The 19046-nt window shown below is 37.0% G+C and overlaps 1 protein-coding gene across 2 annotated transcripts in view; it reads right to left on the bottom strand.

Annotated features, from left to right (window-relative positions):
• The window catches only part of DPYD (dihydropyrimidine dehydrogenase), a 370709-nt gene that overhangs the window by 157285 nt on the left and 194378 nt on the right, over positions 1 to 19046 (bottom strand). For both annotated transcript variants that reach the window (XM_086752907.1, XM_086752908.1), the window contains exon 13: positions 17661 to 17876. In XM_086752907.1, the coding sequence (XP_086609033.1) occupies positions 17661 to 17876 (216 nt within the window). The remainder of the gene's footprint in view (positions 1 to 17660; positions 17877 to 19046) is intronic.

Here is a 19046-nt window from a genome sequence, read left to right as displayed (position 1 = left end):
AGACATGAAGTCTGCTCCCCATGAAACCAATAGAAAGGTGGTCATTAGAGACTACAATTGAGTTAGAGTTTCATTTGGGGAATCTGTGGTAAATGTTCCCACTACTACTGCCACAGGGGTGTAAGAAAGCATAAAACAACTGTGGCTAGATCTCTGGCACTATTAATGGCAGAGCCAGCTGAGACTGCTACAGAAGGCTGATGCATGCTCAAAACTGGAATACTAAGAATAAATCCGTCCTCAGCTAAAGAGGGCAGCCTGACCTGCAGGCTCTCCAATTATTCCAATAGAATACTGATTTAAAACTGAGACATGGATTCAAAAGCATCCTGATGCTAAACATAAAAAAGTCACGCACAAAATTTTGTAAGGAGAAATATGGGGGTTTGCCCCACAAGAAATCCTTTAATTAGGGATAATTATATTAGTGATAAATAAGACATAGGAAATGTCTTCCCATCCTTCTTGTTACCACTGAGCTGTGGAGTTTAAAGCACAGCTCACTGCCAAACCTCACTGAGGAACAGGACATACTTGCGACTGACACATGCCACATCACACGAACCGGCACACGCCGAGAGCAACGAACCCAGGTTTGCACCAGGACCACGGAGAGCTCCGCAGCACAGACACCCAGGCTTCCTGCCGCCAGGAACGATCGACTGCCCCTCCTCAGCCCACAGCCGCACACCCCGCTATGGAGATTAATCTATACAGCACAGTCAATGCTCGCTTATCTTAATGTGCAAACCAAGAAAGTATATAGGCAGGTATGGATTGTATTTTCTGCTTTTGGAGGCAGTAGGAATCTGGTTTTTTTTTCATCTCTGCTTATCTTAGACAACCTTCCCCTAGTTAACACTGGTTTGTGCAGCCCGTACAGAGTAGGGCAGGCTTCTTGCCTGCACATCTAAGAACAGCAAGGATAAGACTATTTTAGGCACACAGTGATACAGCAGAAACTTTAATCCTCTTAGTATTTAAACAGTATTTTGTAAACTGCAATGCAAAAGACTGAAGTGCAGTATCCCAACAATATCAACAAACTTTTTTACAAATTTTTAAACTACAATCACAGAAACTAAGTTCTTGTAGGAGGGAAACCAATTAGGCATTATATAACTTCTTTATGCCACACATCTTTTCATGACTTATCTTCATATATTTGAATTTTATGTAAACATACATGCACTATAAATGCATATTTGCAAAATAAGTTGCATAATTTTGAATTTGCATAATTCATACTTTTGTGAAACATCCTTTTATTTTGGTACTCTTTAACTCACAGCCTCCTTAAGGGGAAAAAAAAACCCAAACCACCTAACTGTTTTAAATCTGAAACATCCCATTATTCTATGATACTTAGTGTCACTAAATTGGGCCCATTCCTGCAATTTATTTCATTTTCACAGTTCACATGAACTCCAATACACATTCCAATATGGCTTCATTGCCAGATCAGAACCTTAAAGTAACGCCATTTTTACTATTTTTTTTTTTCTGTGAATAGAAGGATGCCGAGAATGGCTAACTTTCTACACGTTGTATGCGTACAACCATCAACAATTCAGCCCTTTGTGAAAGTGTTCACATGTAACACAAGTGCTGCTTATTCAGCAGTTCTTGAAAAGTGGCTTCTCTCTCGCTGCAGCCATTCTTTTCTGTAGTAATATAACACACAATTTGTGAAAAAATATGCATCTACTTTTTATTTACACATACTGGATTCTATACCATGAACTCATCTAATTTTAATTTCGCATAATTAGCTAGCAATATAGATAACAGAGCTCCCCCATCTAAACTGTGAATACTAGCATCTCAAAAGATTTTTTCTTTTTTTAAGTGAAGATAAGTTACTGCATTAAAAATAAATGAGCTATTTTTGTCAGTTGATTGGACACTGAGTACACATAATAAATCACCAAGAGCATTGTACGCTAGTCTACGTGCTAACCTTGAGCTGCAGTTTATCTATTGCCTGCAATTCAGAAGACAATAAGGTATTTTACCCAATCAGCTGATCAGCTGAAGGAACTCAAAAGACTGAAATGGCTTTGAAATACACAGGCTTTTAGATATCAAATTACCTCTGGAACCCTCTACCCAGAAGTAACTTGAACAAAACCCATTTGAAATACAGCTTCAATATTCAAAAAAATCAATAATTTAAACCACAGGTTGAACATTTTTACTGCTTCCACTGCAGACTCTCATTTTTTGAAATGAAAATGCTAATGGCACCAAAGGGGAAAGCTCTAGCCAGAAGAGATACATGTGTGCAGGCACGGATTGGCTAGAATTGCTGTTTTGTTTTCCCTCCCTCAGTTACGTTTACATAAGATCGCTTAAAATAAACATCTCTAATTTCCATCGCTTTGAAAAAAATTGTTTTTCTTTGTTGCACTTAATGTTTCTGTCCATGAAAGCTTAGCTATATCTAGACACTTCACTGTAAACATGCATGCTGAATGCAAATACTACATCCTCAATTATGCTATTAAGTCGCATTATTTTGAAACAGGCACTAATGTCGTGCTTTTGAATACCAGCCAGCACACTGTGAACTCTTGATTTATAGATAGAAAAGCAGGAATATAGGTTATGTTGTGTTCCAACATCTACATCAGAAATGGGAAGCAGTCCAGCACATCCTGCAAAAAAAACCCAAACAAGTATGGATGGTCCTCTACCTGTGATAAAAGCTCATTTAAGAGCAAAAATGGCTGGCTGACTAAAGACTTCTTAAAAGATAAGGAAAATGCAAAAGGAAGAGGCATGGTGGGAATGTGAACTCTTGAACGTAACTGAAGCAAGCTAAACATGGAGGATGTCTGACACAGAGGCAAGTCTCTCCTCTGCATGAATTTGACCATCAGACAGATTCCTAGCAGAGCCTGAATTCTGTCAAGTCTCTTTTTGTAGAAACTGTTATCTTTTGGTAATTTAAACCTCAACTAAACCCATGCAGTCTCTGGCACTAATTTTTAAAATTCTAAAGGAGGAATGCAAGAACCAAAAAAACAAACCCCAAAAGCAATGAAATCTACATCATCAGACAGAGCGTATCTATCTACAGCTATGCAACTCCCAACACACACTAAGAAAAATTTTTGTTACAGTAGCAAAGCATCACTTTTACTGCCAAAGAGAGGGGCATAAGAAACAAGTTGTAAGACTTATGTTCTTTGGTTTACAGTTCTAACACTTTACTCTCAAACATATTCTTACTCTTTCTTTCACATACTTTTAGAGTCTTCTCCAACCACAGGGTTAGAAAGGAAAAGAAAATGTAAATGATACTATGAGGGTCAAGTTGCCGAAGTAAAGAAAACTATGGATTTGGATCCATACAATTTTATTGTAAAGTGAAGATTAAGTTTGCCTTTCCAGGTTAAACTTTCTGATTCTAGAAAAAAAAAAAAAAACAACAACATACTATTCCCTTATGAATTTTATGGCTGATAGATTTGTTGAATTTTAGCCCAAGATAAATGCAGCTTTTTAGCCTGGAATAAGAAATGCCAAAAGTATAGCCATTAAAAAATAACACTTAAAAATGCATCCTCCAAAAATTCAGATATGGACTCGAATATTCTGCTCTCCCTACAGGCACAAAACTTTTCTGCCTATCAAATGAAAAAAAAATCGTAAATATAAGCAGAGAAATTCATCTGAGTTTAAATATACCCAGAATATAGGAAAATGAGATTTTGTTTATTTACGTGTTTGAGATCTGCATTACTTCCATGTGAAATCACTTATTCCAGATACTCCTGGCAATCTTTAAAACATACCTCCTACACAACAGCAGCAATCAACTGACCTTCCGAGAACACTGCTCTTGGCAGCAGCATAAACTTAAACAGAATAATAACAATAAAAAACCCCAAAACAGCAGCACTTAGGAGCCCAATATTCAACCTTTCCTGAATTCTTGCAAAGTTAAGGAGGGAAAAATAAGATCTTCAAGTTTATGCTGGAGTTAAGAGACTCAGGCTGTTAGATCACCCTGGGGCAAGAGCTCCAACTATATGCAACAACAGCGTTCAGATGAACTGCCAGCATCTCCTTACTCTCCATCCCAGGGTACCCCAAAGAGCCAGTACAGGCTGGATGCATTTTTAATTCCCCAGTGAAGCACTCTGTGGTGCCCAAGTCGTGAAGTTTGTCAATATTTGAATAGATTTAAGATGCAGTCCCAAACAGCATGCACTGGCAGTAGGAAAATCTTGAAATACAAAGCATGGATACTCTTAGCAAGGCCTGCATTCAGAAAATAAAAGGAGAGTAGGCTCCTGGCTCTTATCTGCTGTTGCAGCTACAGCCTGGAATGGAACTACATCCCTCAGCCGGAAGAACTGATAATTCTCTTGCCGTAGCCTCTGGATGTTTCCTCTAACGATCCCAGCATTACTCCTATCTTGTCTGGATTGACTTTTGCTCAGCATGCTCTCAACCATGCCCCAGTCTCCCACAAACACTGAATAATGCAATCAACTGTTCAAGCTAAATCAGCCGAGAGTTATAAAGCTGAGCTTCGACATATTGAAAACACTTCAATCAATGTCACTTTACTAAACTTTCTCTATGGCTTGATATACACATTAAATAAAAGGGTGGCAAACAGGAACCCTCCGGAACTGCACAGGGAGAGAACCATCACAGGCAATAAACCAGAACATAACACCAACAACGTGCCGACAGCAGGCTCCTCTGGCTCCATTGTTTAAGTGTGAGGTTTGAAAACGGACAATGAAGACACTTTGGGAAAAAAAGCATTAGGGACATTTCGGAAATGTTTCCATTTTTGATTGATTCCACAATAAAACACACATATGTAAGATACAGTTACAATTGCATATGAAAAAATTAATACATTTTTAAAAACATTATTTCTCAAAAAATTGATAATCAATGCTGTTTAATGGCAGCATTATTGCCACACAATTTTTTTTATTATAGATTTTCATGCTGCAATAGGGCTTTACATAGATACATTTACCAGAATTACCAGAAAACATCCTTTTCTGTGTTTGTGTGATTTATTAAATCATAATAGCATGTGCCAGAAATTCCTTTTGAAGGAGGTAATAAGGTAACAATTATCCTCTGAACTCCTTTCTCTGTCTGCAGAGAATAAAATGCATTAGCAACATATCCGTTTGCTGCCCCACGACAGAAAATGAAAGCAAGTGCGATGGTTGCACCGTACACTTTCAGTTCCTGCAGTTGGCTGGTGAAGTGAGCTTTGTTCCTGGATGTGCTGTCAGAGACAAAAGAATAGTTTTTCCAATATTTTTAAGGAATAACTCTTAAAAAACAGTAAGGAAAAATGAATTGAAGAGGTTTAGTTTTGCACATGTGCAGACGGATGTGGAAAAACATACATGTAATCAAATATAAATTTAAAATATATTTAATTTGGAAGAAAATTACATATATAGGGCCTCCCTGTATGGTTTTGACTTGAATAAATTAATTGCACTTTTTTTCATTTTATGCAACAATTAACAGAATCTGATACAGGGGAATCGTAGCATTTCATTCTGTGCAAATATACACAAAGGAGCAACGTTACAAGTATTGTTATATTCCCTTCAGAGAAGGTTTCAGGCCTTCTAGATCTGCCTGTTAGTGTTTGGAGTTCTGTGTCCGATGACTGGCACAGTGAGAATGCTCTTAGTGTACCGTGATTTTGCTCAATTATTTTTTGAAAGAAAAATCGTAAACAAAAATTCACAACATAGAGGGTGCTACATTAAGGCATTATTAACTGTGCAGCTGGAGGGAGGTAGAAGCAGCAAGATCATAGGATAAGAATGGCTTCATTAATTCAAAGAAAGTATAATTTACTCCCTCAAATTCTGATTTTTTAAAAATCTATTTTTATGGGAGAAGAAACATATTTTTGGTTTAAATTAAAAAGAAAAGAAATAAAATAAAATCAACAGTTTCAGCAGCAATCCAGATCTGGAATTCACTGTTTTCTTTTTTGTGTCAGGAAGACACTTGTGCCTGAACCACATACTGCAAATGCTAAGAATTAAGAAGATGGGGACCTCTGAAACAATATATCATTTCCAAGAGTGAAAGTGGATATTAAGCTTCACTTTGCTCAAGTGACATCAAAATATTCTTAATGAATAAATACATAAACACATATTTTCTTCGGTTTAGCTCATGATATACAAAAGAGCAATTTTCTTCTTAGATTTTACTGATACATAACTCAAAATTAAATCTCTGCATCATGTGAGGACCCAATCCTGCATTGCGCTATGCTGATTCTGCAGGAAGATCACATTTGTAATTAACTTTAAGAAAGTGCACATACCACATTGTTCTACTGAATTACAAATTTAAATCACAGCAAACTGATGCTTTGCTGGACTGGTTTCTTTACTCCTGCGCTGTCCAGGTTCTCACTGTTTAATACTCCCAACAGTTTCCATTGGCTTTGGGTCTAAATCTGGAATCTAGAGACTTTGATTAATCATATTACAGTTATGCATAGTGCATACACATTTAATTCAGAGCATCATTATGACCTGTTCATACTCTGTCACATTAGGGATGGACACCATGCCTAATGAGGATCCAGAATACCATATATGATGGTTATGATGGCTGGCGAGCATCCCTATTAACAGCTTTACTTTTTCAACACAAACACACAAATAGAGTATCCTGGGAAACAGTATCATTTTGTGACTCCACTCTGCAGATCACAATACAATAATTACTGCCATGGTCAAATTGCACAGTGTGGTGAAGTCCTTTACATGTGAATTTTGATACTCTATGTTTATCTAAAGTCCAAATCCTGTCTAAAATAGGAGAAGAGTACATGTCACTGCTTTTCTAATATTACACACTCAAATCTTATTTTATTTAGAGCTTCCAGTAGCTTTCAGCTAAATTTCTCTTTGTGCCCACTGCCACGTAGCTGGAGAAGGCTAACAAACCCCTCAGTGTTCACATGACAACCTTTGTGCAAATGCATCCTTATTCTGTCATCTACTGGCAGCATGCTCCCCAGTCATGTTCTCTGCCAGTCCTTACCGGTTTGCCAATTACACAAGCTGCTTCCCAGACATCAGACAAAAATTCCACAAGACTGCTGTGTGAGCGTACCCTAATTAACCATCAGCTTAATTAGACAATTTACTGTGTAATTAGCAGGCAATTAGTCAACACCTCTCAGATCTTATTGACTGCTGTGACAGCCTCCCTTAGTCTACACATTCCCATACACTTCCACGACCACGATCCCAGCCTCGTCCCATACTACAGCAACCCTTGCAAGGGAAGGGAAATCATATTACATAACAAGGGAAGAAGGAGAAAAATCAATATATAGCCTGTTCATTTATTGAACTGTCTTCTAGCCAAGATTTTCTTTTTTTTTCCTAGCAATAGGTCAGCTGCTAACGAAAAAACATCCAGCTATAACATCAGCTTACATCTTTTTAATTTGTAATATGTTTTAGGACTTTTTTTAAAAAATTCTTGCATTCCACTGAATTATCAGAGAAGTCAGGCAAGCAGAAGTAAAGGAAAAAAATAATTTGTGAACTTGCTCATCTATTGTACGTTTAAGTACATGGCCAAGAACAGTGAAAGGGTGCTGATAGTTGCCTTTGAACCTATTGCTAGCATTGTAATTAACTGCTTCATAGTCCAAAATGCACCAGGAAAGTAAAAGTAGATTAGCTTTTAAGTACAAAAAGTCAATACTCAATAATAATTCAACAACATTAGTGTAATTCAGTAGGAAAATTTTTTGCAGTAGTATGAAATACTCTACACAAATCTGAAGTTGTATGCCCTTATAATATATTATATGAAAATGTACAATTAAAGACTATCATAATAAATATATTAAAGGAATATTAAAAATGTGTGTTCCTTTTTTTATAGACCAAAAATCGGATTTTGCAATTAGCTGTGACAAGAGCATTTTGGATAATTCGTAAAGTATTAATTCCAAAGTTCATGGGATGGACCCACTTATCTCCTGCTGCAATTAACTTTAGAAGATTTATTCACAAAAATCCTACACTTTCTGACTGAAGCATGGAATCCCATAAAACCACAGTCTCTATTATAGTAAAATATTTAGATAATTATAGATCTCAAATAATTATAAGAGATGTTATTTAGAATACACTCACACACATATTTGCATTAGTAATAGGTATTTTAACATAAGAACCTATCAGGGTTTTAAACATATGGGACTTCATTCTGCTTTTGCAACAATGTCAATCAGGAGAGTAAATGCAATTATATCACCACGAGACTAAAAAATCAGCTCTTTGCTTTTTAAAATTCTTGTATTTGCAAATCAGACGTTAAACACAGCCCTACCAGTTTCATTTACCAAGTGGTAACCGAAGTCCCGAGATAATGCGAGCATTTAGAATCATGTTGTCTTTACATAAAAGCTAAACTGGTGTAACTGAAAACCCCTGGAAAAATAATTAAGCTAAAACCCTGTAAATGCATGTGCAGAAACACATGCCAGCTTAGAGCTAGTTACATAATTCCACCTTATGTCTGCAAACTTTTTAACACAAGCTGTACACCACCACAAATAGGCTTGACATTGATTTAGGAGTGTCCATGTAGAGTCAATTTGGGACCACATTTCTGCAAACACGTTGCAAGGTCCAACTGGGAATCTTTGGGCAATAGCTGTTGCATGAGATGCTTCAGCTTTATTATGATTTTCTTGGTGGAAATGGGGAAAAGAGCTCATCCAAAAGCAGGGCTGCCATTTAACATGTATAGCTGAAGCAGGAAACAACTAGCTGGTGCCCAGGGGAGAAGGCATGGTGCTGGAAGCATGTCTTCCCCAATACATTTGCAGCCTGATAATGTTAGTGGGCAGAGGTGGGGTCCCAAAGCATCACCTAGACTCTTGCAGAAGCCAACATTTGACCACAGTTACCTACTATCTACTTCATGTATGGATTCTGAATACAGATCTCAGCAAAGATGCTGAACTGTAAATTAGAGCAACTGAAGCATAAAGACCACTTTTTCTTTAGTCCACTTCAGTATTTCAGTAGACCTACTGAAGTCTGGATTGCTTTCTGGATTTTCTTATAATTAAAATATGGAAATGAGGAAAAAAACCCAAACACTGACACATGCACTTAATCAAATATGGAGGGGGGAAAGTCAATGACTTCAGAGGAGGGAGACTTCTGAATTCTATAATGGCAAAATAAATATTTCATTTTTTCCCCCTGAAAGTCTGTGGTTATGTATTGAAGTGCATCATGATAATTCAAAAAAATAGGGAAGTTTATGTCAATTATGCTAAGAGAAGTCTAAACTGTTAAATATGGCCTTATGTTGTAATCGTTTTGGATAGGCATTTAAAAATATAATTATTAAGAAAAATTATACTACAACTGTCTCTAATAAATTATTAAATACATTAATGCCACTTAAGAAAGTTATATGCAGTTGGTTGTTCCGAAGAAAGCAAAATACTAAAAACAGCCTGCAACAAATCTGAATTGAGACTGGAAAGTGTGAAAGTTTAAAATTTCAGAAATACACTTGGCAATTTCTAGCTTACACTGAAACTGCCTTTTTAGCTGAATTCCTTTTTGACACAAAATTATTTGAGGTATTGCCAAGATTACCAACAACCTTCCAAGGGCATACAAAACAACTACAGAAAATCATATCTGAATTATATTTCACACAAGTATGTAACATATTTGCTTTTTAGAATACTGGTTATTCAGGACATGATATTAAAGAAACGTTGAGTACTTCAGATACAGCCATCAGGAGCTGCGGATTCTCATCAGGTTTGGAAAATCAAGCATGTGTGCTTTTTGTCTCTTTTTTGTTAATTTGCAGATATTTTCAAAAGAATGAGGTAAGTAAAGCAAAGGTAGTAAAGAACAAAGTAGCTTCTTGAACATAAAAAGAAACACTGTTCAGATTTTTAGGCAACTGTAAAATTTGCATCCATTTTGTTTGACTGATTGGCTAATAGTCACGCTATGAATAGAAATCACATCTTCTCTTAAGTTCTGGTCACTTCCAGAAAACCACATATTATGCTGAGTAGAAACAAACACTCCTACTTTTGGCAGGTATTTTTATAGAAAGGCTTATGTAGCAAAACAGTCAGTATTGCAATCTTTATGCTCTTCCAAATTTTACTGAAACTGCTTCTCAGTAATGCCACTCTAAGTGCACAGCAAGTTTCATTAAAATACACAACAGTTTTCAGATTAAAAATTACCTAAAAAGACTAGTTTACCAGTCTTTTGTATATGTAAACTGCCTAAAATATTCAAGCTCAAGGTTAATGATCAAATTTATACTTTGTATTTGTTAGTGCACTGTTGCTCTACTGTTTTAAACCATTGCCTCCAGAAGAAAAAGCCATGAAAAAGAAACGATCTCTAAATACTATGTAAAAAACAAATAGGTAAATGGAAGACAAATCCTCAGGCAATTATATAACTGAGAACCTGTAGCCTCCTAAGAACCAGTTTTGCACATATATCTACTTCTACCCTTGATGGCCAGCTTCACATGCAGCTTTGAGGAAGATACGTAACTGCTGGCTGAAAGACTCTATGGAACTTATGAAGTGAGCTCAAGAAGCATAAGACACAGAAGTTACAGGCAAGCTTACTCTGCTCCATGAGGGTGAACATAAGGAAAAGACAAAATATGGAAAGCAAGTTGCTGATCCTATTTGTAAAAAACCTGTCCTTTAGCATGGATGAGATTTACTCACTCAATGATCACCCCACTGCGCGACAGAATCCCTCGTTGCCTTCCACTGATGAGTTGCCACATTGTGCTCTGCACCTTGATATAACAGACTTCTCCATGAGAGACTCTGTTCTGTGGCTGTCATTGCAGAAAAATACAGCACTTCTACCACATTTAATGCTACAGGAAGAGCAGGACTAAACATTTGCCCAGAGGTTTAATTTTTATCATGAACTTGTAAAAAGTTTATCATTTCTAAAGTAATAAATACAATCACAAAGAGAGAGAGAGACTTCAGACAATTGTTAAACTCTTGCTTTAAAAATGCAGTTCATCATCTTCAACATTCAAGGTATTAATTGGCCAAAATAACCAGACTTACTAACAGTAAAACCAGATGTTTAAAATGGTTTAAATTACCTCACTTGCAAATCCATTGGTGTCAAGAAGCACGGCTGCAAGAATTTAAGATGTACATCTACTTGGTGTAGACTTCAGCTGTGGTAGGAAGGGACTTGACTTATCAATAATGACTTGGTTAAAGCTCTCAGCCCTGGACTCTTTGGCCTCTCTGCTTTCACTGTGTTCAAGCTGTACTACATCTCTCCAGACCAGCATTCCTCCAGGCTGCAGACTGCCAAACCCCTACAGCCCCAGGTGTATAGACTGAGGACAAAGAATGGTCAAATGCAGTCCTCTCCAGTTCCTCAGACAGCAATTTTGAAGCTATTAAAGTCATTAGCATTTAAAGAGAACCTCTAGGCTTCTTTATACTGGGTCACGACAGGGTAAAACTAAGTAGAGATGAGATCTGGCTCTTATGTTGAACATATCAGAGGAATATTTTTTCTTGAGGGAAAATGAGGAAAATCTGTTTTCCTGCCACTTACTCAGATTCACAGAATGATTTGTTCTTTTTTTTTTTTTGTAGCTGAATATCATTTTCTGTATTAAAATATTCAAGTAAAATACAGTGTTGTAGCTACAGCACTTTAAAAAAAATAATAATTACATCCTATTGCATTTTCCTAGTTAAACTTTGCTAATTTTATGCAGTGATTGAAAAATGTAAAAGTTGGGGAACAATAAAACTGGTATTTCTTATTAAAATTCTTTCAGAAATATGGAACAACATAAGGTGCGTAAAGAACTCATAAGCATATTAAGACCAATAACAATCATTTTAACCTTTGTAAAACCAAAAAATAATTTAACTGACAGTTTTGTATGCTAAAGAGTTCTGTAAAATGCCCATTTTTTCTGTTCAAAAAATGTAGTTAATAAAAAAGTTGTCTGATGCTATTTAGTAGAAAGGCAAACAGTCCTTTTTATATTTGACATTAACAATCTGATCATTTGTCTCCCCAAAGAAAGCCCATACAGCTTTCATACAGACCACACAACACCGAATAGTAATATTTCTGTTTACTGAGATATCAACTGGCATTTCATTGCAAGTCAATGGTCTATCTTTGCTACAGCATACTAGACCTCAATCTGGCATCTACAAATGTCAAGAGTATTAAAAAAAAAAAAAAAATTATAGGATGGAAATCAAAAGCACGTTCTAAATTCCTAAAAAACGAAACAAAGTTCACCTAAACATATTTGCTGCAGAAATCAGTACAATATTCAGCTGTCAATCTTGAAAAACAATGCGGGAGCGATGCTGTCAGTAGGACAGGATAATAACATTTCAAGCAGATGTTCAGGCAGAGCTCTAATTCTCACTGAACTCCCTTGGTAAGCATTTAATTTCTTTATCATATGCAAGCTAGGCAAATTGTACTTCATCAAAACTGTATTGTGAAATATTAATATTTCATATTATAGCAAAACTCCATAGAATAACCTTTGTCATATTAAGAACATCACAATTTCAAATGTCATGGTTCTGCATTTTAACGCATCTTAAATAGCTTTTTAGCTTGGCACCATAAATTATAACTGGTTTAATCTAAATTACTATGCTGTAATACCATACAAAAATATACATTCTGTAATACAGATTCACTTCTGTGAAATACCAATGTTATGGAAAACAATGTGTCATCGTACCATGATTTTTTTACCACCTTCAATTATGAAGCGAGGTGCACACAGTGCAAATGTACAGAGAGAAAACCAGTTGGAGTCTGCGTATGTATATTGTAATAACAGCACACAGAAATGAGATATATCCTGGTAAATTAATTCTCAACTAGCAGTGGTTTTAATTTAGAATTGTTCTGAAAATACATTGTAAAATCTACATCCGTGAATTGTATAAACATATTATGACTAGAAAGTTTTCTCAAATTTAATCTAGTTTTAATTGTAGCTTTGTTTTTAAAATCATCCATGCAACTTGCTCCATATATAATGAAAAAAGAATTAAAGATTAAAAATGAAGTTAGTCTGCATGTTGATTTTTGCTGGTTCTTATAATAAAGGCAACTGTTTCCACATTATTGAAAGCGACAGCATCACAAATCAATGCATGTCACAACAGAATAATGACAGATGTATCTGATTAATCAAAATTAAATTTTAGAAGTGAAGGAAGCATCTGAAAATCAAAGCAAACATTTCTGCTATCCTAGTTGTTTTTTTTCCTCCTTCTAAGAAGCCCATACAATGAAGTGAGAGAACAATAAAGCCTGAATTCAGTTGATAAAACCCCAATTTCTACTATAAACTTCTTGCTGTGCTAGGGGATATGGTATAGAAATGTGCGCACTTCATATAACCTCTGATTTATTTTGATACTATGTTTATAAAAACTTTCTGATTACAGGTTTTAATGCAAATTTTGTGTACTAAACAATATTCAGTAATAAATTCTAAATAAACAAACTAGCTCAGTATAACATTTCTACTAAAAAACTCCCACTCGCAGTTACTTGTTTAATTAATGCACTCTCTCTCATTCTGTGGGTAGTTTTCTGTTCATCTATGCCCTAAAAGAGGTAATAATTGGTATCCATTTATTGTGGACTCTATGATATGCAGCTCCCCCATTTCCCTGTGATATGCAGCTCCCTCAGTTCCCGTCAATAGCTTGCCAACAGAATTTACAAATAATACTTTGTGGCACAGAGTTATCTGAATAAGACAGAAATACTATTTGAACCAACAGAGCACTGAGCTATTGATCCTGCAGTCAGAAAGGGAAGACACGAATGTAGGAAAAGGTGTGTGAAGAGGCATTTTTACTCTGCTACCATTTGCCTTTCCTAGTGACAGTCCATTTTGAAAGTAGTTATTCTCATTTCTGGAAGAAATCAAATGTCCTTGATACTAAAGCAGCTGTGCAAAGATGTTTAATTTGGTAAATAAAATTTTATAAGTCACTATCCCCCTCACAGATACCTAGACACATACAGATATAGTACCCTATAATTAATATTTGCATTATGCTATAATATCCAGTACCTTCTAAAATATTTTGAGTGTAGAATACTTAAAGGTATAAATACTCTGAAGGAATTTCAGCTCTTTCTCATGTTTGCTTTCTTTACATTTCAAAAACAGCAGAGTAGTATGCAAGAACAAACTTTTGCTGAATCACTCAGGATTGAAATCCTCACCCTCCAAAGAGGAAACGCTACACAGGTTGTCATCAAGGCAACTACACTGCAAAGTACGTGGGTGTTTGAAAAGGGAGGGAGCATGGCACGAAATAGTTCGTGCTATGCTAACCCCTTCTGTGGCAACCTGTGATGCTTTCAAGGAAAGGCCAAGACAGACGACGACTGAGAAGACTGAGGGAGTAAATTATGGTCCAGGGACTAGAATCGCAGCATTGCTACCCAACAGTTCCCCTATACAGGAAAATATGGCCTCTCACGGGCTGCAGGGATCCCTAGCCTAGCATTTTAGAAGGGGTTTCTGTGGTAGCTAGCGAAACAGGGAGAAGAAGAAAAAGTTCATATGAAATGAATCCTCTGTCTTACGAGAACCACAGCTCTCCAGTCTGAGTACTTTTTATCTCTGTCCTTGGGTCTCTTTGTTCTAAGATTTATCCTGCTTTTCTCTCTGATCTTACTCCATCACACAGTGGTTAATGCAGGGAAATCTGTGGTTAGGCTGGATATGCTTTTCACTAGCTATATATCACTTAGATTTAGTCTGCATCAGTCACTTTTGCTGAAGGACGTCCATGGTCAACAGGGAAGTCACTGGTTTCCCGGTCAGCAACCGACACAGTGGTGGATTCGGTAACCAGCTCCGCAGAAGGGAGCGTTTCTCCTGCTGCTAAGCTCCCCATTGCCACACACGCAGTTCACGCTTGGCCTTTAAGTATTGCAAACAAAAGGAAGCTCACAAGTTAAACCTAACCAGGACAGGTAAAATGAGTAGACAAGAGGGATGAACACAGGATCCCGTTTGTATCACACACAATCAAGGCCGAAGTGGAGGAGATTCAGCTGCCAAAAACTGCAAGCTCCCTTCTGCCCAGGAGCTGTTCCACTCATGGGAACTGTACTGTCTGGGGAGCGGCTCTGCCTCCTCCCACCGACTCTGCAGGCTTAGATCAGGAAATCTTTGTTCCTGGCCCTGCTACACAGGTAGCTGAGATTTACTTGGGCAGGACAGCCCAGTCTGAAATCTCTGCATCCACAGGCACTGCGGCCCAAGAAAGCATTCTGCTCCCTGCTGAACACCGCAGAAGACTTACATCTACATAATCAGAAGCTACGTTAAAAAAAAACAAAACAAAAAAAACACGTTGTGCCAATCTATGTTGTTCCAAACTCTCTACCGACTCCTTGTTCTAGCATTAAATCAACAAGAGTAATCTTTGTGTAGTACTCATTGTTCACATAAGAACTGCTGTATCTCATTGAGTTTTTCTTCCCATCTGAAATATTTATTTTTGTAACATTAATTACCATGCTACTATTATAAATAAAAGCAATTTTACTTCCGCAGCATCTTGCAGCCAAGCATCTTAAATCATGTCAGGAACACTAAGGCTTAACACCTGTGGGAAATGTACTACTGGGAAGAACACAATAGCAGAAAAACTAGGTAGTACTTGGGTGGGAGGACACAGTCCTCCTGCACACAGCAATACACAATTCAAGAGTTCAGGCACCAGAGAAAGACTACTGCCTCCTAACGAACGTCAGAAGAAAGCTTAGCTAGAAATAACGATCACTGGATTAGAATTCATCCAAAGCACTTTTAAAAACTTTTTCTCTTCAAAGTAAATACTACCTGCAATATTTTGCATCTTATTGCAACAAATAAAAAAAAAAATTGTATTTTATAACACTTAAGGTACTTGCTTTTAGCAATCCTCTCACTTGAAAGATCTCCATCCGAGTCACACCTCCAGAGCGTGGCTTCCAGTGGAACACATTGCAGTCGCCATTTGAGAAATGACTCAGAGTCTGCTGCTTAGTGGAGTAACAACATCACTTCCTACAACATGCATGTCATTCCTCCTGAACTCCCACCAAGCTGGAACTCAGCCAGTGTCTGTTTAGCTCTTGAGATACGCAGCAATCAACATGCAGTCTGGCAGGACTGTGAGCATACAAGCAATAAAACTAATGAACAAATAAATCTCAGTACTTTCTATGACTTGCCTTTAGCCTAGACACTGAATAATTACAGCTGACAGTATGCTAAACACATAAGTCTGTTGTAAACATACTTGAACAACATTTATGTCCTAAAAAGTGTTTTAATAAGAAACCTGGTGAAGTAGATTGGAAACTCCATTGCAATACAGAGGAACATTACTTCCTTAGGGCTACTTCCGACGTAAGGGACAGCAGAAGTCAGTCTGACATATTTTACAGTATGCTGTAGTAACACAGCACTTTGTCCTTAGACCTCCTTCATATTAGAAGGCCACCCTCTACAGTTAATTCACTTATGGTACCATGTAGAGGTGGAAGAGTAACAAATTAACTTTTTCTCTTCTGCTAAGGTCTCCATCCATCAGAACACATCTCTGAACCAAGAATAAAAGCCCCTTGTTTCCAAATTAATTTCAAAAGCTCTCTTTAGCCAAGGCTACTGCTTGTCACTGGTCGACAACACATTACCGTTATTCACACTGTTACTCAGGCCTATGCCCAAGGATTCACTTTTGATCCTCCATCTTTCTCCACAAGTCAAACTCTACCTACAACCCAGCCCAAATCCTGTTTCTTTTCTTTACAATACATTTATCAAAACTGTTGTTTTATTTCACGGTCTAGACTTCTTCCTCAGTCTAATTTTATGATTTTGAATGTAGTAATGGGAAACGCATCCTGAATGCAATTATCAGGTCAAACAAGCAATTATACACTTCAAATCTACACAAAATGCTTTGTTTTAGGTGCCACACTGAGACACAGCCTTCAAGACTTACTTCTAACTCCTTCCTCTTCCACTACACGTTACTGAAGGTTTACGTCACTGTACTACAAACTTCCAGCACAACTACTCTTCCCTCCGTAGTCTTGTTTTATGTTGCCTCCATCTTTCTCTTCCACTGCCCACCCAGTCTCAAGCTTACACCCACTTTATCACATTGCAACTGCAACTCAATTTCAATGGCTTATCTTGGCAGTCCTTGGCACAGAGGCTGCCTTTCAGGAGTTGCTTGACAAAGCTGTTACTCATTCCCTTTGCATTCTGATCCTCACAGAAAACATTTTTACTGCAGTATTTTTAAAAAAGAGCGATTACCCTTACTAGTTGGCTAACATTAAAAGGTTGGGGAATAAAAGGGAAGAATGTCAACGCAAACAAAACCAGAAATTGTGGCTCCACTGTTGGAATCTCACGGATTAGTTGACCTATGCAACGTACTGTAATCTTCCCTGCTATCCTTATGCCATTCCCAAAAGATTCCAATTTTTCAAATATACAAAAAAATTATTACATGCTAAATATATCTTTAAATATTTCCTTACCTTATCCAGGGAGAATGTTTTAGTGACAGCAAAGCCCCATCCAGCTTCAAAAGCTCTTCGAATCATTGAAGAACTAGTAGTAGGGGTTGCACTGGCAAGGCCAAAAGGATTTGGAAACTTCAGTCCAGCCATTTCTACACTGATGTCTACTAAATCAATAGGAGTATAGAAGAGTGGTAGTTCTGGAACAGTAGAAACTGCAACACCATGTAACGACTGTAAAAAATAAACAAAATCACAGAATTTTTTTTGCTGATTCATTTTTATAGAACTTATTATTAAGCCTGCTAAGGGAATAATTTATATATAATAACCCAAATGTTATGTATTCTATTACGTGTTCAGACTTGAAAAAGCAGCAAAACATGCAAACATGTGCAAAAGTAACATCTTCTGTCCAAATAGCATTCATGCTGAAATATTATGCCATGCTGGAAATAACTGAAGAATAATAATAGTGAAATAGTTATCTCACATCCTGTACTGTTAGCCTGGTTCAGTCCAAAGGTTTGTTCAGCCACTGTGAACAGCCAGTTCTCTTCCCTACAGCAGCAGTGAGATTGGAAAAAAAGAAAACCCAGAGCATGCACAGATAGACCCTTTCTAGTTTTCTTCCCAGGTGCCAATCTATAAAAAGTATAGGGGTTTATGAAAAATTAAGGAAGGCATCCATGTCCCGGATCACTCAGCTATAATTCAACGTATTTTGAACTCCTGCACCTTTTTCCCTCCTTCTAAAATATTTTATTTAGCCTATGCAATAGGATACATATCAATACATGCAAAACCATTCTTGTTTTAATATTTAATTGTATTAATATGAATACTTTAAGGGTGACAAAAATTAGACGGTGATTTGGGATCAAAGAAGAACATATATATTATGGCTGTGACACCACAGCCACTTTTGTTTTCATTTTAAAGACAGTCTTTTCTCTGGAGAGTCAGTGAAAAGCTTTCAATGTAAATGTTGCATCTAATATGGTAAAAATTGTAGAGAGAATATATTTTTCCGTGTATGGATACTGAACAGCATCCTAATCAGGCTGTGCTAGGTAGAGTTAAAATCCTTGCTTACTCAGATGGTGGACTCAATAAAATCACAAAGAAATAAAGGAATTTCTAACACAGAGAAGCCCTATACAGTTCCTAATGAGTCCCAGCGTAAGATCACAGTTAGCTTCTTCTGTCCTTAAAATGAAGATTTCATCAGCAGGACAAAAAGAACCACTACTGGAGGTGTGGGGAAGATTTTCTGTAACAGAGTAAAAACCTCAGCCACTTACAAATTTCTGCCTTTTGGGTTGGTTTTGTGTTTTTGTTCTGTTTTGTTTTGTTTGCTTTTTAAAGCAACTTATTAATCCCATTTTTATCTGTGAAAGCTAG

The sequence above is a fragment of the Chlamydotis macqueenii genome, chromosome 8 (genome assembly GCF_036417535.1).
Source record: "Chlamydotis macqueenii isolate bChlMac1 chromosome 8, bChlMac1.mat, whole genome shotgun sequence".
Lineage (NCBI taxonomy): Eukaryota > Metazoa > Chordata > Aves > Otidiformes > Otididae > Chlamydotis > Chlamydotis macqueenii.
The sequence above is the reverse complement of the archived record's forward strand: the minus strand, read 5'-3'. Positions and strand labels throughout refer to the sequence as shown.